A 19,277-nucleotide genomic window follows, 5' to 3' on the forward strand; every position below is an offset into this window, starting at 1 on the left:
ATGTCAATCAATTGAATATGAATGATATGCTATGTCACCTATTATGTAAACTGTCAACTTCAACAAAGCTTCTTCACTTTTACTTTGACAATTCCTTCAGAAATGGTATGATGAAATGGTATGATTTGACATGACTTTTAGAGGAGAGTTGTTATGTTGTTTCTAAATTGACCAAAAACATCCTTATACCATTGTGTACATGTATACCAATCAATGTGAGAGATGTGAGGTGATGTACTGTAATCATTGCCTCTTCTAATTTTCCTGTCCTAAAATTCTCTCTTTTTTATTCTATTAAATCAAGTTTTGATAGAACCTCTAATATTTTTTTTTGTCTAATTTTAGTGTATGAGCTGTTATTTTTGCATACAGCTATTTTTGCGAATGAGGATGTCACAGACATTTTTGCGAGACATTGTTTTTATGAATTGACACTGAGGATATCTTAAGTGCACTATTACCTGGCGCATGGCAACATTTTCGTGTGTTGTGAAATTCACAGTCCCGCTGTGATTCACGAAATTTACAAAATAACAGCTTACATACCATATTCTGTTAATCACTGTCAACTCAAACATAGGGTGGAATTTCACTTTTTAAAGTACTAACCTGTCTCCGACACGCATCACTCCGGCAGGCATGCAGCCCTGGATGTAGACCCCGTCCTTTGGGCCCCTCTCAGCCAGCTGGAAATGGAAGCCCTGGGAGCCAGCGTTGGCCTGGAGGGCCAGCAGGGAGAACTGCTGGTGGAGGGACATCGAGTTGTAGAAGCTGGACACACCCCGTGGGGACATGGCTGCCTTCTTCTTAGCATCATCCACCTTGGGTAGAGATGGGGGAAGTGTGAGATGGTCACAGGATTGAAACAAACAGACAGACAGACAGACAGACACAAACAAACAGGAAAGAGAATGGATGCCCAAAAAAGAATGCAGAGAAACAAAAGAGGTATTTTGGGGGAATGATTGGCAACAATATCCCAGGGACTGCCAAATGTTGTTTGTCATACTCTTTTTTTTTCTGTCCCAAAAGGATATCATTTTATTTCATTTATAGTTTTAATTACCTGTTGGTAATGGATCAAATTATGGCCACTCTAGAGGTACAATGTACAGTATTTCTTCTGTATTTACAGAAATTAAGAGTTTGTAATGAATATCAAGAGAGAAAAGATGGGGATACAGGGATCGGCACTAACTCTTTTTTCTGGTGGCTCCAAAAAGAAATGTAGTAGCCCGAAACAAAACAGAAACACAACTACCCATTTTGAATCCTAACTGTCCGATTGGGCCACCAAAATATAACCTTTCTGGAAATTTGGTGGCCCGACATAAATTTTTAGTGGCCCTGGGCCACTGGGTCACCGCTAATGTTGAGACCTGGAATAGTACAAAACCATGTGATAACCAGTGGATCAACTACAATGTAGATCACAACCAAAAGCATTGCTCATACAGTGTGCAGATATATTATTCATAACTGTCGAAAGGTCTCAATTATTATGTGTTCACTGTCCGGCCCATTCTGACCATACCTTCTGTGCTTGCAGCTGGTAGTCTGCTACGGCTGTCTCCATGCTAGCCAGGAGAGAGCTGTGGTCGTACTGAGCCTTGAGCAGTGCAACCTCCGCCAGAGTCAGGTCGTATCCTGTTGATTCACTGCACAGAAGAACCGATGACACCGAGATGAGAAACTCTGACACAGATCCAAACTTGTATCCACCCCGTACCTCTACCATTCACTGGAGACTTTCACATGTCAATGTCAACATTGAAAGTTTGTGCATGACCAATGTTCATCCCCATTAAAAGTGATTTATTCTTTGAAACTTTGAAACTCTGGTTTAAAAATTATTTGTCTGATAGATTTCAATATACATCATTTAAGAATTGTTCCTCAAATTATTCATTAATAACCCGTGGTGTTCCGCAAGGTTCTATTTTAGGTCCTTTATTGTTTTTGATTTATATTAATGATATTGTTCAAAGTTCTACTATGTTTAAGTATGTGATGTATGCTGATGATACTACTTTGTTTTATACTCATCCAAGTTTGATTGATATTGAGATTAAAGTTAATCAGGAGTTAGATATAGTTAGTAATTGGTTTAAAGTAAATAAATTAGTTGTTAATTTTGTTAAGACAAATTATGTTATATTTCACCGTAATGTTTGTGATGATAATTATATTTTTGATGATGTGTTATGTTCTATTAATTCTGTTCCTCTAAAGAAAGTTGATTCGGTAAATTTTCTTGGTGTTTATATTCAGAGTAATATGCATTGGGATGTACATATAACGAATGTAGCAAATAAGGTATCTAAATATATAGGTATATTATATAGATTGAAAAATATTCTTCCAGAGTTTGCACTTTTTTTGCTGTATAATACATTTATGCTTCCGTATCTTAATTATTGTGTATCTGTATGGGGCAAATATAATAAAACCAAGATAGATGTTTTACATAAATTGCAGAAAAAAGCATTACGAATATGCTCTGGTAGTCATTATCTTGCTCATTCGGCTCCTCTTTTTCGTAAATTTAATACTTTGAATATATTTGATTTGTATACTTATAATACCGCTGTTTTGGGATTTTATTATTTCAAAGATATGTTACCTCATAATATTTCATGTATGTTTTCAACTAATAATGAAATTCATAAATACAATACACGAAATTGCAATAGATTTCATATGTGGGTAGTAAAAACAAATCTGGTTTCAAACTCCGTACGTCACCAATTTCCGTTAATCTGGTATTCAATTCCTAGAGATATTTGTTCACGCAATAGCCTGTCCTCATTTAAGAAATTTTTGAAAATATACCTTCTAGCAAATCACACATAGTCATAGTCAATTTATCATATCATTTGTCTTATGGTTTTGTTTTGTTTTGTTATGTTATGTTTTGTTGTATTTGTTGGTTTTCTGTCCATGTCTACACTTTGTACCTTAAAAATCAATTATTTTGTGCATAATCGTAAGGGAACTTACTTCACAAGGCCTTTTGGCTTTTCTCAAGTTCTCTTTTTTCATTTTCACTGTTATATGTAAATGATTGATTATCCTTTTGTGTATTGTAAAATCCAATACTGTTGTATTGTTTTATCCGAAAATGAGATGAATAAACGAATTGAATTGAATTGAATTGAATAATACAATGCACTCCCGTTATAATGAACACGGTTATAATGAAACTCTTGTTACAATGAAGTAAAAATTTAGGTCCAAAAATTATCTACATATCTTTATATATAAGTTTCATAGTTTGGCTATAATGAAAATTCAGTGTAACAAAAGAGAAAATGCTGGTCCTTACGATTTCATTAAACCAGGAGTTGCCAAAATCAACCTGCATATATGAATTTTAAGAAGGCAAGCTTACTACTTGAAGTCAATTTTCTGCTTGCATGTGAACACATTTTACAACTGTCTTCTTGCGGACATCTCGTTGTGTCATGTGAATCGTAAACATCAATCTTAATTTACACACAGGTGAGTTTCTGTTCTGAGTGAAAAGAAAGGGGGTGAGACTGGGCAAGCCATAAATGTCTCCAAAACTCCCTCCCAGCTCCACTGGGATATATGCAGTGTCTATAATGACCATGATTTCTCAAAGAAAAAGGAAGGGGAAGAGAAAGGGAAGGGGGGGGGGGGGGCTAGCCGTACCTGTCTCCGAGACCCCCACTAAGCTCCTCAATCTCTTGTCTCATCTCCTCAACCTCTCTCTGTCTCTCATCCACCGCCACGCTGGCTGCCTCCAGCGCTGCTAGCAGCTCAGTCAGCTGGGCTGGTAAGGAGTCTGCAAGGGTTCCAAAGTCAGGTGTAAAATTACAGGCAATCTTTTCATAGTATACAAAGAGTTCAGTTCAAAGTCAGGCGAATGATTACAGACATTCTTTTCACAGTATACACCAATAGAAATATGAAGATCATGCACATGAATGTATATTACTGCAGTGTCCAGCGAGCTAGCCGTGCCACGCCGTGATATATATCATGGATTTCCCATGCACATGGGATATAGCGGTAATGGGGGATCATGCTGACGAGTTGGATCGGTGCATAGTCATATTGAAAGGTCTTTCTGGTGGAATGATGTATGTATTTCTTTGGAAATGATGGTATTTCATACAAGATGAGTTCATCATATGAGCATCTCACTACTGATCCAAACTACACAAGAAGCAAGACTAGTATTCATTTCTGAAATGATTACAGATGAACTACACTTATGTGATTGATTGCTTAAACCATTAGTAAAATAATGTCAGCTTGCAAGAACCAACTAAAACAGAGCCATCCTGATAACAGGAAAATTTATAAAGTATTAAACATCCCATGGAGCTTCAAATCTGCCATACATACTTTACACTGAAAGTTTGCACTGTAGATATATATGTACTATTAACAGATTAAATGCAAGCAATCATTTACAGGGCTCCACACTAACATTTCTCTCTGGTTTCGAGCCATTAAAATCTTTGAGTTTGGTATTTTGATGGCCCGAAAAGAAACCTAGTGGCCCAAAATAAAAGGAAATTTCAGCTACCCGATCAGGCCACCATAAGTAACCTTATGGAAATTTGGTGGCCAGACATCAATGTTCATTGGCCTTGGGCCCTGATTTACACAAGACAGGAACAAAAAATCAAAGCCTTACCTGTGACGGGGCAAGAGGCCAACCTCTGCTCCAGGGCCTGTAACCTGGCATCTATATTCTTCTGGCTGTATGAGTTTCCCAGATCGACGAGGGCATCTTGGAGTGCCTTCAACTTGAATAAAAGGAGAGGAGGAGTTCATCATTAGATTTCAAGTTGCTCAAATGGAAACAGCAAAATAGCTACCATAAAAGATTTTTTTTTTTTTCAATTCTAATTCAGGATTTGAGTAAAAAAAAAAAGGGCCTAACTTTGCGATCCTACCAGAACCAGAGGCAAAACGACAACATAAAAAGTAGACATACATTTATACATGTACAGTAGCACCATAACATACACTATCAGGGAGCGAAGGGGCTAGGGACACAAAACAAAGATTACAAAATGGTGCAGTTGGGTGTCAAGAGCCAGGATTATAGCAATGGAGTGAGCAGATACAAAGAAAGGTAATGTCACGCCAGTGATGATCCTCCCTAAGCTCAAGGTTGGACAACCTGTAAAGGATAAAGATGTGAACTCTCCATCGACAGTTTTCATAAAACCATTACAGGAGTATTGGTTAAAATCTAGACTCTAGTAACTATATCATACATTGTACTTGCCAACTCTACCGCATTTGGCGGTAGACTACCGCTTTTGAAAAATTTCATTAGCATTCAAGCTAGCGCTGCATGCTCGCATAGGCATCCTGGATTCTACCGCTTTCTCAAATGAAAATGTTGGCAAGTATGCTATATTCCACTGTGCATATCTGAAGTATACATACCTCCTTATTCTTTTCCTCCAGTTCTTTTGAGATATCATGGGTTTCTGAGTTGTAGACTTCATTATTAACCTGGGGGAAAAACATGAAAGCATAAAAATGCTTGACAAAGATGATTGAAGTTGTGACAAATTTTGACAAATTACAATAGGGAGTATTAGTGGACATGTAAAACCAGACAGTTATTTGTAATCTATATCATAGAATACATAACTCTTATCAACAACTTGAATTCATCAGACTTACAATACAAATCTGAGAGAACAGTTTAACGTCTATGGTTAGAACTTGACAGTGCAGCAGCAGGTGCAGTTTACAATGTTTTTACTTTTTGCATTTGCATTGCACATAAAACATATCCACAGGTTCTCTAACACTAAAAAAAATAATCCACATTAGTTCAATGGGACAGGCTGCACTTATTCCAGTGCATATAATTTGGCATTACACATAAATTTATCTCTTGATATGCCAGTTGGAAATGGTAAGAACAGAAATGACAACAGTTCTGGGGTGTAACATTAATTCCCATGATTTTTTCATTTGGGCTGATGAAGACTTTCACACCAATAACATGTTTATTCCATAGTGAAGGCAACATAAGCTAAAGAATATACAGTGTAGATAATAAAGCCCCTAATATTATTTTCAGCCATTGTTACTATGCATTTCTTGTTTACTTCAAAACAATCAAGGCTAAAACAGGTGCAACTACTTCTAATAATAGCACAGAAATCTACAGATTCTTTGTATAAAAACATTTCACACCTGTGCCAACTACACGTGTATCTGAAAATCAATACAGTTTCACCTGCGTAAGCATTGCATTCTTCAGCCTCTCTTGAATGCACATGATTATTCAAGCATCACAGCAAGTGTGCAGAGACCATGAGGTCATTCACTGTGTGTGGGGTCAACAAACTCAACACACTCAGCAGAGTGCAAGGGGTTGACATCATTGACTTTATACTGAGAAAGAGGGCACACACACACACTGCTGCAAACTCTTTGTGCAGGTCAATGGACTTTGGGGTCAAAACCTATTGAAAGTATACCAGCAAACATGTTTTTTTCTGACAACAGTCAGATAATATAATTCATACAGTACATTGCTTGGCTCAGAAATTGTATGACAGTTTAAATGTCAAAATGAAGAATATATACTTCTAAACTTACTTGTATTTCAGGTATGGGGCTGATGGACACATTGGCCACTGGTTCAACAGGTTTGGGTGCATCCTTCACTGGGACAAGAGACTCTTCTATACTGGCCATCTGAGGGTCACGTTATACACAAATCAAGGATTGAAGATAGAAAACGATAGAGAGAAAAAGAAATGAAAGAAAATAAAACAGACATTGATATTTATATGAAATGTCATTCATGCACATATCCTACACAGTACCAAAGACTCTTCTTAAAGACTTAACCCTAAAAAGACTGGGCTATTTTGGTAGCTCGAAAGACTGGGGGGGGGGGGGGGGGCCTAAAGGGCCCCCCCTTAAGATCTCGGCCGTGGATCGCGCGATCGCCGTGGAAATTTGCACAATGGTAGTGTGCGATGTAATCTACAAGATCGTATATTCAAATTTTACAAAATAGTCTTCTTTTATTTTATATTGATTAATTATGCTAATTTATGCGAGAAATCAGACTCTTTGATCTAAATCAGTAAATAAAGCTCCAAAAGTGCTCATTTTTGGTTTAATTATTCTTAGTGGCATTCTTAGCAAATGTACTTGAAAAAAAATTCGGTATCAAAATTGATTTCTTATTTATTTTATTGTTTTATGAATTTCTTATGTATTTCTTTGTTTTTTCGACCTTTTGTTTTTGTTGTTTTTTTAAACAAAATTTGTGGCAGACACTTTTTGAAGCATAATACTCCTAAAACAAATTAATTTTAGCCGTGCATGTACAAAAAGTTATGTAACTTCAGAACCGTACCCCCGGGCGTCACAAATTTGGTGTCAAAATGTGCGGGAAACTTGAAAGAAAAAAGTCATAGAGCATCGCGGCGAGAGCATTGCGTGTTGCAGAGTAATCGCGCGAAATGTTGAGGGGGGCCTTTTAGGCCGCCCCCCCCCCCCCCCAGTCTTTTTAGGGTTAAATACCACATGGCACCATCCTAAAACTCTCTACCTCCTATATGCACCATGGATGGTTCAACTCTCTTCACATCCCTGTCATGATTTGCAATGGGCACTGAGACAACACATACAATTTGATACATGTACAGTAGTTTGCACAAGACTTCATCATCACTCAGTGCTGCTACTAATTGCCGCTGCACAAAAGTGGCTGCAACATTTCATTCGGTTCAGTAAAGGAGATTTTAAAAGGTCTCTATGTACACAGCATTGACACAAACCACAACACACTATTTCATATTGTTTCTTTCTTTTTTTTTTACACTAGCTACTCTACTATGAAGCGTACAAAGCACTTGCTAATGAAGAAAACACATGCCATACAAGTCACATTTTCTATGCTACTGCAGCAAGCAGAACTCACTACCAATAATATGGAATACAAACACAGTGCCATCAATAAATACGGGCCATGTTGCAAAAATGATGTACATGTATATACTGCAAAGTTTGTCAGTCAAGGGGAAGTAATATGCATGATTACACCTTTATAATGGCATGATCCGATCTTAACAATATTACCAGGGAGGTGACAATGCCACGTCCCTGACATTACCAATGTGTACATTGTAAAAGAGGTTATGTATCAGTGACAATTTGCTTTGAAAATGTTTCAAAACACATTTTTTTTTTTAAATACTTTGAGTGATGTTTGAGATATAGTGGAGTGTAAACATGCAATCATCATGAGCAACAACATTAGAGCTGTTCACACACTACAACTGGCAAAAATGAGTATCAAGCATCTAATTTGCAGTCAAAACAATATGCATGGTAAGAATAGGGACAGGTGGTATAAAAATCTATATACAACCTTCTCCAACAAAAACAAACAAGCAAAAAAAAAAAAACCAAAACAAATAAGCAGAGGAAAATCCATCAGTATTATGCATTCACAGTATTTTTCTGGACCAAACTGCAATGAGCATGAACAATAATCAAAACTTCTCTCTACAGGTTGAACACACACAACCCAGGCCATGGCAAATACAATATCATTTCATATACATCTGTATCTGTAGACATTGTAGCCATGAAATATATAGCTGCATTTCTTTATCTATTGAGTCCCACACACCCCTTTGGATTCATTGATTCTTTTACTAGTAACATATATCTAGCTGATTCTGCTTTTCTGTACATGAATTGTCATGAAGGTGACACCCTTTTACTAGTAAGCTTCAGCTAAAAAACATGGGCTGATCACACAAGAGCTACCCAAGAAAAAACTATCAACCTCATAGACAGGTGGGCTCTATGTTTTGGATAGCAGAATTGAATCTATAAAGTATTCGGGGAAGAATTCTAACTTCCCAAAAAGACTCTGGGTGACAAACATTCATAGCAGACCACAAGCACACAGCATTTGGGCAAGCATTCTTCTCTGCAAAAGAGACTGAATTATAGACATTCATTTCTTAAATGCAAGTCTTTGCCATGTTTGAAAGAGTTGTTTCATGCATGCTGCTATAGGAGAAATAATTTTTGTCACTAACTTGCTACTGCGTAACATGGATCATGCAAGTATTCTACAAGCTAACCAACAGGATGACAAAGGTGATGTGAATTTGAAACATTACAGAAGACGCAAAGCTACATTTTTTTTTTTTAATGATCCTTTTTTTGCTACAGAGACTTCTACACATTGCAGTAAAAATTGCAGTAAAACATTAAGGACAAATCATGCAACATCTAGAATTAAAATACAGTTCGACCTCGATTAGCCGGCCATGTCCGGACCGGCGCTCATCCGGATAAGCGAATTGGCCGGATATGGGAGACACAATGTTAATGTATAGCTGCCGTCCAAGCTGCCGTCCCAGTGCACTGGCAACTATGTAGGCAGGTAGCGTACCCCGCAACGGTGGTGTAATCTATGCTAGCCTGCGCAAAATTGTAGTCCCTCCTTCACAAAAATAAAGTATATCTTTATGTGAAAATCATACATGATTTACCTCATTAGATATTGAGAAACCTATAATGCACATCTTATGAAATTAGTGAAATAGATCCATGAAAAGATGTTAAAGTCACTGTTTTTTCTCAATTTTTGGATGAAAAAAAAAGTCCTTCACTGCGTGAACGCGTCCGGATAATAGAGATTTCCGGATAAAAGGAGGGCGGATAATCGAGGTGGAACTGTACATATTTACAATAGTGTTTAATCAGTCTTGAAAATATCAAACAAGGCATGATGGTTTCACTAGACAACTGAGACTGCATAGTACATGTATATCATAGGTAAAGAATCATGTTCAATTGATAAGAGTACTTCATATTGATATTAAAGGACAAGTTCACCTTCATTAACATAAGGATTGAGAGAATGTAGCAATATTAGTAGAACACATCATTGAAAGTTTGAGGAAAATTGGACAATCCGTTCAAAAGTTATGAATTTTTGAATTTTTTGTGCAGTCACCGCTGGATGAGAAGACTACTGCAGTGTATGATGTCATATGCGTACAACAATATAAGGAAAATATAAAGAGAATTTCACAAAATTTCATCTATTGAAAAAAGTACACATTCCCTTGACTTGTTACTGACATATGTTATGGGTAATATTATTCCCATTGCCTTTAGAAAGAGGCAAGTAAAGTGCTCTTTTGTCTTGCGAAAAAAGTGAAAATATGTTGAATTTTCTTTACATTTTCTTTATACTGTTGTATTCATATGACATTACGAGCCTTAGTAGTCTCCTCATCCAGCGGTTCCAACACAAAAGTTTCAAAAATTCATAACTTTTGCATCGATTGTCCAATTTTCCTCGAACTTTCACCGATGTGTTCTACTAATATTGCTGTATTCTCTTAATCCTTATGTTAATGAAGGTGAACTTGTCCTTTAACATAATATCTGAAGATGGTGTTATGCTGCACATCTCCAAATTAGTACAATGAGTTGGATTGTGCAAGGTGACCCCAAAATTATTACTACCTTCTGGCAGTAACAGGTTATCATGATACATCTTTGTGAGTGGGCTACAGTACTGATGATATACCGTATTACACGTGTAAATGAGTGTATAATCATGTACATAACTCTGGACAACCCGAACTGTTCAACAGGTTACGACAGATGATCAGAATGTATAAAATAAATTTTACTAGGGTACATGTAACTATGCACAGGAATGTGTTAGAATGATTAATGCGAGCATGTGTGTCTGGGGTTAGCCTCCGTCAGGAATATGATATGAATGCTTAATTGCATAAATATTCATAGGGGTGGGTGTAAGCCGGTCAATGCCATGATGTACACATGTGTGTTTACATAGATATGCATATTCACGATGTAGCATACCTCCAGTTCTAGTTTGGAAAGTTTTTCATTGTCGATGCGAGTGGAAGACAGAAGCTCAGACGACCCAAAGGATGAACCAATGCTAATCTGTTGGGGTAGGAAATTTTTACATTCCATATTCTCAAATAGGAGACCCATAGACATCCCAAGAAAGACTTGGTTCATACACTTGTGGTCAAAAAAAAAAGATACAAATTCTTGCTTAAAGTTTTCTTTAATCAAAGGTCAGGACATCGCTATGACTCCCATTTGGAAAAATTCACTGAAAATTGATAGGGAAGGAAGTCTTTTACCCTGTACCTGTAACATTTCTGTATTACATTAATACCATTGTCGTAGTGATTTCTATAGAACTATTTAGCACAAGATCACAGAAAGGACCATGGCAATCCACTCAAATTATGTGCCACAACAGGTTTGCACCACATGCATCATCCATTTGGACAGGGCTCTACAAAATTACTTGGATGCTTGTCTTAGGCTACTTAATCTCTCTGTTTGGCAGGTATATCTAGGGCCCATGCCGATATGCACATTTGGACAAATGGGAGAAGAAATGCCCTGACTTCGTGTCAAGTTGTTTGATAATGTACACCAGTCGATCACCACCTATACACACACTCAACAATACCTAAAAACACTTCATGTTAAATTTGAAAGTACTTCACAGCTTGTCATTGGAGATACACCACACATACAGAATACTTTGAAATGTATCATTCGGACATCTCACATACACACACACACATTCATGCCACAACTTTCTTAACTCTTACTATTGTAGTTATTTTAGTGCTGCAATACACTTGTATGTGTCTATGACTTTTATACCAAATGCATGAAAAGCGCACAAAGAATTAATCGACGGTTATCATGCAATATAAAAAATCACAGTTATCATTATCATTATTATCATTACTCTTACTATCATACACACATCAATATATAGGAAAGAAGTAAAAAACTCACGGCAGAAGACATCCTGGAGGACGCCCTCGATGTGAGGGAGTCCTGCCGCTTGACCTTTGGCTCCCTGGCGTTAGCCTCCTCCTCCTCCTGCGTGGTCCAGTGGAGCTCACGGTTGCTACGGTCACAGAGGACAAAGGCATGGGAGTCCAGCTGGAGCGGTATGGCTTCGTCTGCCACATCACTAACATCTGGGCAGGGATGGAGCAGATGCAATACATGATGGAGGATATAAAATTACATCACGTGGAATACCAACAGGTCTTGAAGAAATTTCCTGGAAAAACATTTTTTTTATCTTCCTTTTCCTTACCTTAGGACTACAGCTGTACAAACTATTTGTCTGTATAATCAAATCCAAGTTCAATCTGGAAGAACTATCAGCATTTAGGAGAGAAAAAAAGTAGCAATTGGGAGGTAAGAGTTGAAAACAGTGATAATGCACATACATCATGAGTAATTTGATGAGTCTAGGTGAAAAATGATAATATATCTCTCACAGTCAGATCCATCATATTATTCTTGCCACCACCAGTAAGAGTGAAAGAAGGAAATCAGAGAGAACTAGTCATGTTTTCATCATACACTTGTATTAGCATGCATAGATTCTGCATGTTTTCATTTTTGTGGCAAGGTATACTTTTCCCAAATAAGCCGACACATATAGATATCATGTTGAGTGGCTGGATGACAGAATGTATGTCACATATTTGTAGAGTACAGCTGTGACACAAGAACACACAACTACATGTCAAATGCAATCAAACCGTCTCCAGCAAACGTCAGTTTACTCCCTCTAGAATTATGTTGGGTAAGGTAGGTTAGGATAGTGAGCTAATAAATACTCAAATGAATATCAGCAGTCAGGCACTCCTGGACTCTCTACACTCACCACCATCCTTGTCCACTTCCAGAAGACAAAAAAGCCCAGGATCTGCATTCTTCATGGAGAACTTCCTCAGGGCCAGTTTGACCACCTCGATGGCCGGCGTGGAGAGGGAGATGTGGACCAGTTTGCCCTTTGGCTGCTGGCTGGGCAGTCTAAGGACAATCTGGACAGAACAGGACAGGTGCAAAAAGGGACTTATTTCAAATGGGCACAATGCAAGCGACAGGTAGGTAATGGGTCAGGTGATATAATGTTCAGTGGGGAAAATAGACAGTAAGAGAATGATTTAACTGAGAAAAAAAAAGATGAAATCAATTGAACGGAAATAGTACATACATTTATCAACATGTTTGTATTGAATGAGATTAACCCTATTCTAACTGGTGTTTTTGAGACCAAGTTTTTACTGAGGGGGGGTCAATTTGACCCCCCCTTCAGATCTCGGCCGCCGATCGTGCAATCGCCGCGAAATTTTGCCTGAAGATAGAGCTGGATGTAAACTACAAGATAACATGGTCATACAATAGAAAAATATTGCTTTTCTATTTTTAATAAATTAATTATGCAAATTTGTGCATGAAATCATATTTTCACCTATAACTCCATTAAAAAGACTGGAGGATTGCTAAATTTTTGTGTCAGAATTCCTCAAGACACATCAAACAATTTTCTTGAAAAAAATTAGCACAATCGAAATCAATTTCTTTTGTTTTTTATTATTTTGTTAATTTCTTATGTATTTTATTGTTTTTTCGACCTTTTGTTTTCTATTGTTTTTTTGCCAAAATTTGTTACAGGCACTTTTTCAGGCTTATCTACACTAGAATTTATCAATTTCAATGGTTAAAAGTTGAAATAATCTAATTTATATCAATTTAACAAAAAAACACAATTTGCATTGGATTTGCACACGATATCATGAATTTGAGCTGTTTTTTGGTTGACATGCATATGCAAAACATTACGTAACTTCAAAACGGTGTACCCGGACGTCGCAAATTTGGTCTAAAAATATGCGGGAGACTTCAAAGAAAAAAGTCATGAAACGACGCGGCAAAATCTTTGCGCGTTGCGAAATCATGGCGCGAAACGTCGAGGGGGGGGGTCAATTGACCCCCCCAGTTAGAATAGGGTTAAGGTCCAATCATAATTGGACAACAATAACAATACCAAAAAAAAAAAATTGTCCCTTGTATCCATTGACCAGTTTATACCCACTGACCTTGATGGCACCTCCTTGACCGGTCCTGTGCCTGAACTCAAAGCGTGTGTTTCCAGGGTCTGACAAGCCACGCTGGACAGCAAGTGGACACTCATCAAGTTCCAGCTCTCTATCATTACCTAGTCAACAAATTAATGGCATTGATAGAGAACTACATGTAATCATTCTTGAAATGCATCAAAGGATTGTATTCACATGGTTCATCAACTATAACAGTACACAAAAAATCATTGACAGATCAAACTAATTATGAATTCACTCTTCATGCTTTCAAAGCTTTGGTTCATGATTTTGATTTTGATTTTCATTATCATCATCATTTGACATTAGCAACGTTACAGCTCTCATCATCTTATCATTTAACCATACAGAAGAACAATATACACTGCTCCATTGCAGAGCAAGAGAGAGAGAAAAAAATGTACATCATTTGTGAAACAAATGGAATTAATGCAACAAACTGTCCATGGAGTTACATCACTCCAGTTCTCAACGGACTACATATGGGAAAACATACCCTTGTTTTTGCCATGCGAGGGCGCCTGCAGCAGGCGGTAGAGTCTGGGATCCTCGGCAAGGTCCAGCTGATTCAGACAGAGCTCAATGAGGGACTGGGTGGTAGACTCCTCCTCCAGTCTGATGACAAGGGTCTTGGAACCACTCCCTACAAACAGGTGTATAGAACCACTGTGAGTCTCAACATTTATTGATCATACTCGCAGAACAATCAGGCAAACACATAACATACACTCCAAGGGACTGGGTGGTAGACTCCTCTTCCAGTCTGATGATGAGGGTCTAGAAACAGGTGTACAGGGGCGCTGTCAGCCTCTGTATACACCGGTCATACTCTCAGAAACAATTAAAGACAACATACTTGAAGCACGCACTTCATTCTGACTGACTCACCTGGGCGCAAATGAATGAACACAATACATATCCTTGCAAACAATATGAAAGAATACAAACACAGAATACACACACAGAAAAATAGGATTGCCATTTGTCCTTCTCATTTTTTTTTCTTTAAATCCACAGAGCCCTTCTCCACTTGATATTAAATATATCTCGGTGTTGGTTACTCACTGTGAGTTTTTTGAATTTGCAAAGCTGGGAAAAGTTATGAAAACTGCCATTTTATCATGGATTCGAAGGGATTGGCAATGAAAGGTCTCAAAACAGGAGGTGAATGTACTATCACTTCACAATTTGAATCGCAGATGTTACTGTTTCAAGAATCCTCTTTCTTGAGTAAGTTAATGTAAAAATCATAAACATCACTCGCACACTTCATGGTATAACAAATTACCATGATACAATACAATTGGTATATTTCAGAGGCAGTAATGTACTTTTCATACATGCATATACACTTCTTTATAATTGCAAATTACTACAACCCATCATCTCTTCATCCATCCATCCACCCATCCATCCATTCACCGACCCATCCATCCATCGGTGATGACTGCTACATACCTGATGAGTGTCCGACATCAGTCCAGACCTGAACTGTGCTGCTGTCTCTGGGACTCTTCTTCCAGTTGGATGGAGAGATAGCCTCCTTCAGTTTGTGGAGCCTGGTGGGTGCAATTCAGGAAGAAATCAGGGAAATAATCCATGTTCATTCATGCGGAAAAGAGCAAGAGTCACAAAATGACACAACAAATCAAAAACCCCACTTCGAAATGCTGCAATGTGCTGTCATTATTTCAATATGATGGTATGGATTATATCACAAACATAACGGTTCTACAAAAAAATTCAAAGACCACATATTTGATACACAGGTGAATGGATGACAACTTTTTCTCTTTTTTCAATGTTCATCAATCTAGCTCACAGTTTACCTTCTCATGTAACAAAACTTCTGTAAGTCTGTCTCTATGATAGTTTCTCAAGTTGATTTCTGCAGCTTTGATCTCTTAGGCCCAAATTCACAAAGGTGGTACAAATGAAACCATGGTTTAAACCATGGACAAAAACCATGGAGCACCAAGTGTCGCATGGAATGTTTTGTTAAGGAATTGGTCATTTCGTCGACAAAATGACCATTTCGTTAACAAAATTATCATTTCGTGGACGAACTGTTCATTTAGTTACAAAAATAATCATTTCATCGGCGAAATGACTGATTTTGTAACGAAATATTCCATGCGACACTTGGCGCTCTATGGTTTTTGTCCATGGTTTAAACCATGGTTTCATTTGTACCACCTTCGTGAATTCAGGCCTTAATGTTTGATCCACTACAACCAAAACTACACTGGGACAATGGGATCTTTATTGCATGATAACTTGCAAGTACATATTAGACATTCAATCTAGATTTAAAAAACAAACAAACAAACATGCAAACAAACTTCCCACTAAACAAGCAAAAACAAATTTACCATATACCACAGCTAAATTGAAGTTTTCCACTTACCCTCCCTTCTTCTTCTTCTCTTCCTTTTCACTCCCAGAACTCCTGCTGCTTTCAGTCCTGGAGGCTTTCTTATCTTGCCTTTGAAGATCTCCCAAGCTATCCTCCATCTTAGCACTACTTGAATTCTTTCTGGTGCTACTATTCTTACTTGTAGTCCCACCTGCTGCATCTTGCGTAGTGATAGCCACACCCCTAGCACCACTGACTGCTTTGCTGCTGCTGCCATCACTGCTTTCGACTGACAACTGCTTCGAGACCTTGTTGTTGGTCTTAAAGCTCATCTTATCATCCATACTGTCTCTTGAGCCCTGTTTGGTGAATGGTGCAGGTTTGGGATCTTGTGTGGCTGCTTTAGACTTATTCTTTGCATCATCTGTGATATTTGGATTAGACTCGGCAGTGTGCTTGATTGCCGTCTTGACAACCTCCACTTGTTGTGTCTCTTCAAAGACCTTTGCCTCATCTTCTTCCTCCCCTTCCTCATCATTATCGTCATCACTATCATCGCTGTCATCAAAATCATAGTCACTGTCAATTTCAGAGCTCCTCCTACTTGTTTTTGATTCCTTTGATGACTCAGGCATCTGTTTAGCTTTACCACTCTCTGTTTCTTTTTTCACCGCAGGAGCAGTCTTCTGGCTCTGCCCCTTCTTCCCATCCATCCCGAGAATTGCCTGGATGACAAAGTCATCATCTTCATCCTCATCCTCATCATCATCCTCCCAGTCATCATCTGAGTCCGAGTCCTCCTCTTCATCCTTGCTGATCCTCTTTACCCTGTAATCAGGGGTCTCTTCTTTCACTCTCTCCTTCTTGTTATCATCCCTCTCCTCTTCCTTCTCCCCTTCATCTATCCTGCCATCCATCTTCTCTGGACTGGAGAGGAGGCTGTCTCTGTCCTCTGGCGGAAGGAAGTGGACGTCGTCAGGGTCGTCCGAATGGAGGATGCTGACCGCTGCCATGTACTTTTGCCTCTCATAGCCGCTGGCATTGCTAATCACACCTACAAAATTTAGGATGTATAGATAGTATCTGCTTTAGAAACAGGATAATTTCACATGAGCCAGCAAATATCAACATTACCACACATAACACTTACAGACGCACATCAATATTCGTGACGACATTTTTGGTTTGTTTGATTTTTTTTTTTTTTTTTTTTGCCCTTGTTGTTGCAGGTGTTTTTTGTTTTTTTTTCTTCTTCTTTTTTTTTTTTTTTTGGGGGGGGGGGGTGGCTTTGTGAAGAAAAAATGAGAAATTCTAGGCAAGCAATACCTTGGTCATGATTAGGACAGAATATGACAACCAGGCACTCAGCGCTCTGCATAGCTGACCATATTTGATCACAAAAGTGTTGAGACTTAAACTTTCTTAACACCTGTCTAACTTTGATAGAAGAATTTGCTAACTTCATATATGTCAGTTATGACAAACATGTCTGTGCCACAAAGGTTCTCCTCCTGGACTAAAACTTGCGCCGCTGCCGGACTATTATTAGTACTCACTCATAACGTCTTCCCTCGCCGTGGTGGACGGTGGGTTTGTCAGGTCATACAAGGTTGAGAGAAGTTTCTCCCTCTCCGAAGAAGAGTCAATTTCCATTTCATCTGCGAGGGGTGATTGAGAACAAAAGAAAATCTCAAATGAATGGACATAGCAGAGGATTCAACACACAGCTTCATAAAGTTAAACTTGTTACGCTATGACAGGAAAACTATTCGCATTGATAGTATCACAAATGATGTGTGCCATGCAGTCCATGCAAGTACAAAAGTATCATAACTATGTTCCACGGTAATCATATTTGAATGTTGAGAGCAACACAAGTGATTTACAAATACATGAACAGCTGTGGAATGGGGAGCGAGTTTGTAAGGAACATTAATGGTACATATAAACTTGGAACAGTTTCTGTAACCTTCAAGTGCACAGATTGCAGTATAGCAGAATTGATTGAGAATGTGCTCACTTGGGAAAAGGTTGATCCACTTTTGTGTAAGTTCTCTCACAACTCACAAACCAAACATTACAGCTTTGCTTTCATGTTTCTTTATAATCAATTTAAAATGCTTGTTGATACTCACCTAATAGAGTCATATCAATATCTGCTAATTCCTTCCCAGATATTCTGTGATCTAAAACAGACAAAGATAAATAGGAAACCAATTATGTTTCAATGGCAGGGTGATGTACAATTTATTGATTTAGTCTCAGTCACTAGTGGTCCCTTTCAAAGAAAGGATTAAAAATAAGGTAAGTGGCAGATAAATGTAGTTACTACAACTGTACATGGCAGAAGGTGGAAAACATCCAATCAGTTCTGAGTTTTTTAGTTGTTTGCACCAGCAATTGCAATTGTTGCCACTGACAATAAAGCAAACCTCTTTCAAGATATGGACTCTCCCCACCCCCCCCCCAAAAAAAAAACACACAAAAAAAAAAATTATATGAAAAGATTTAAATTTTTTCCTACTTGATCAGTACAACAGCATACAATGCTCTTTAAGCTTTATATAAATAAAACAATTAGCACCTCCCTTCTTCTGAGGCATTGATGCGGGCTCATTAAGCAGCCCCCCCCCCCCCCCCAACTTTCTGACTGAAAAATAGGGAAGATTTGGCTCAAAAGTAGGAAAGAAAGGGCAGTTCCCATCGGAGAGTGTAGTATAATTATCAAGAAAAGTAGGAAACTCCTATTGACACGAGAGCTGAGAATTGCCTAAACTCAGATTCTTTCCTCTAAATTAAGAACGGTTGGGAGGTCTGCATTAAGATATGTACTAGAAGGGACAGAGAAAAATATTACAGTATTAACAACCACTTCACAAATTGTTTCACATGCTTGCCAGAACTATAATGCCAAATGGCTGACCGCATTGTACATA

At 38.1% G+C, this 19,277-nt stretch overlaps 1 protein-coding gene across 1 annotated transcript in view; it reads right to left on the reverse strand.

Moving 5' to 3' along the window:
* LOC140226759 (uncharacterized) overlaps positions 1–19,277 on the reverse strand; it is a 56,126-nt gene that overhangs the window by 5,909 nt on the left and 30,940 nt on the right. Inside the window, exons 7-21 of the mRNA XM_072307189.1 lie at positions 18,477–18,527; positions 17,898–17,999; positions 16,393–17,395; positions 15,444–15,544; positions 14,482–14,628; positions 13,965–14,083; positions 12,746–12,905; positions 11,857–12,044; positions 10,888–10,974; positions 6,607–6,705; positions 5,434–5,502; positions 4,670–4,781; positions 3,676–3,808; positions 1,535–1,658; positions 610–821 (exon numbers count right to left, since the gene is read on the reverse strand). Of these exons, the coding sequence (XP_072163290.1) occupies positions 610–821; positions 1,535–1,658; positions 3,676–3,808; positions 4,670–4,781; positions 5,434–5,502; positions 6,607–6,705; positions 10,888–10,974; positions 11,857–12,044; positions 12,746–12,905; positions 13,965–14,083; positions 14,482–14,628; positions 15,444–15,544; positions 16,393–17,395; positions 17,898–17,999; positions 18,477–18,527 (2,707 nt within the window). The remainder of the gene's footprint in view (positions 1–609; positions 822–1,534; positions 1,659–3,675; positions 3,809–4,669; positions 4,782–5,433; positions 5,503–6,606; positions 6,706–10,887; positions 10,975–11,856; positions 12,045–12,745; positions 12,906–13,964; positions 14,084–14,481; positions 14,629–15,443; positions 15,545–16,392; positions 17,396–17,897; positions 18,000–18,476; positions 18,528–19,277) is intronic.

The sequence above is a fragment of the Diadema setosum genome, chromosome 4 (assembly GCF_964275005.1).
Source record: "Diadema setosum chromosome 4, eeDiaSeto1, whole genome shotgun sequence".
Taxonomy (NCBI): domain Eukaryota; kingdom Metazoa; phylum Echinodermata; class Echinoidea; order Diadematoida; family Diadematidae; genus Diadema; species Diadema setosum.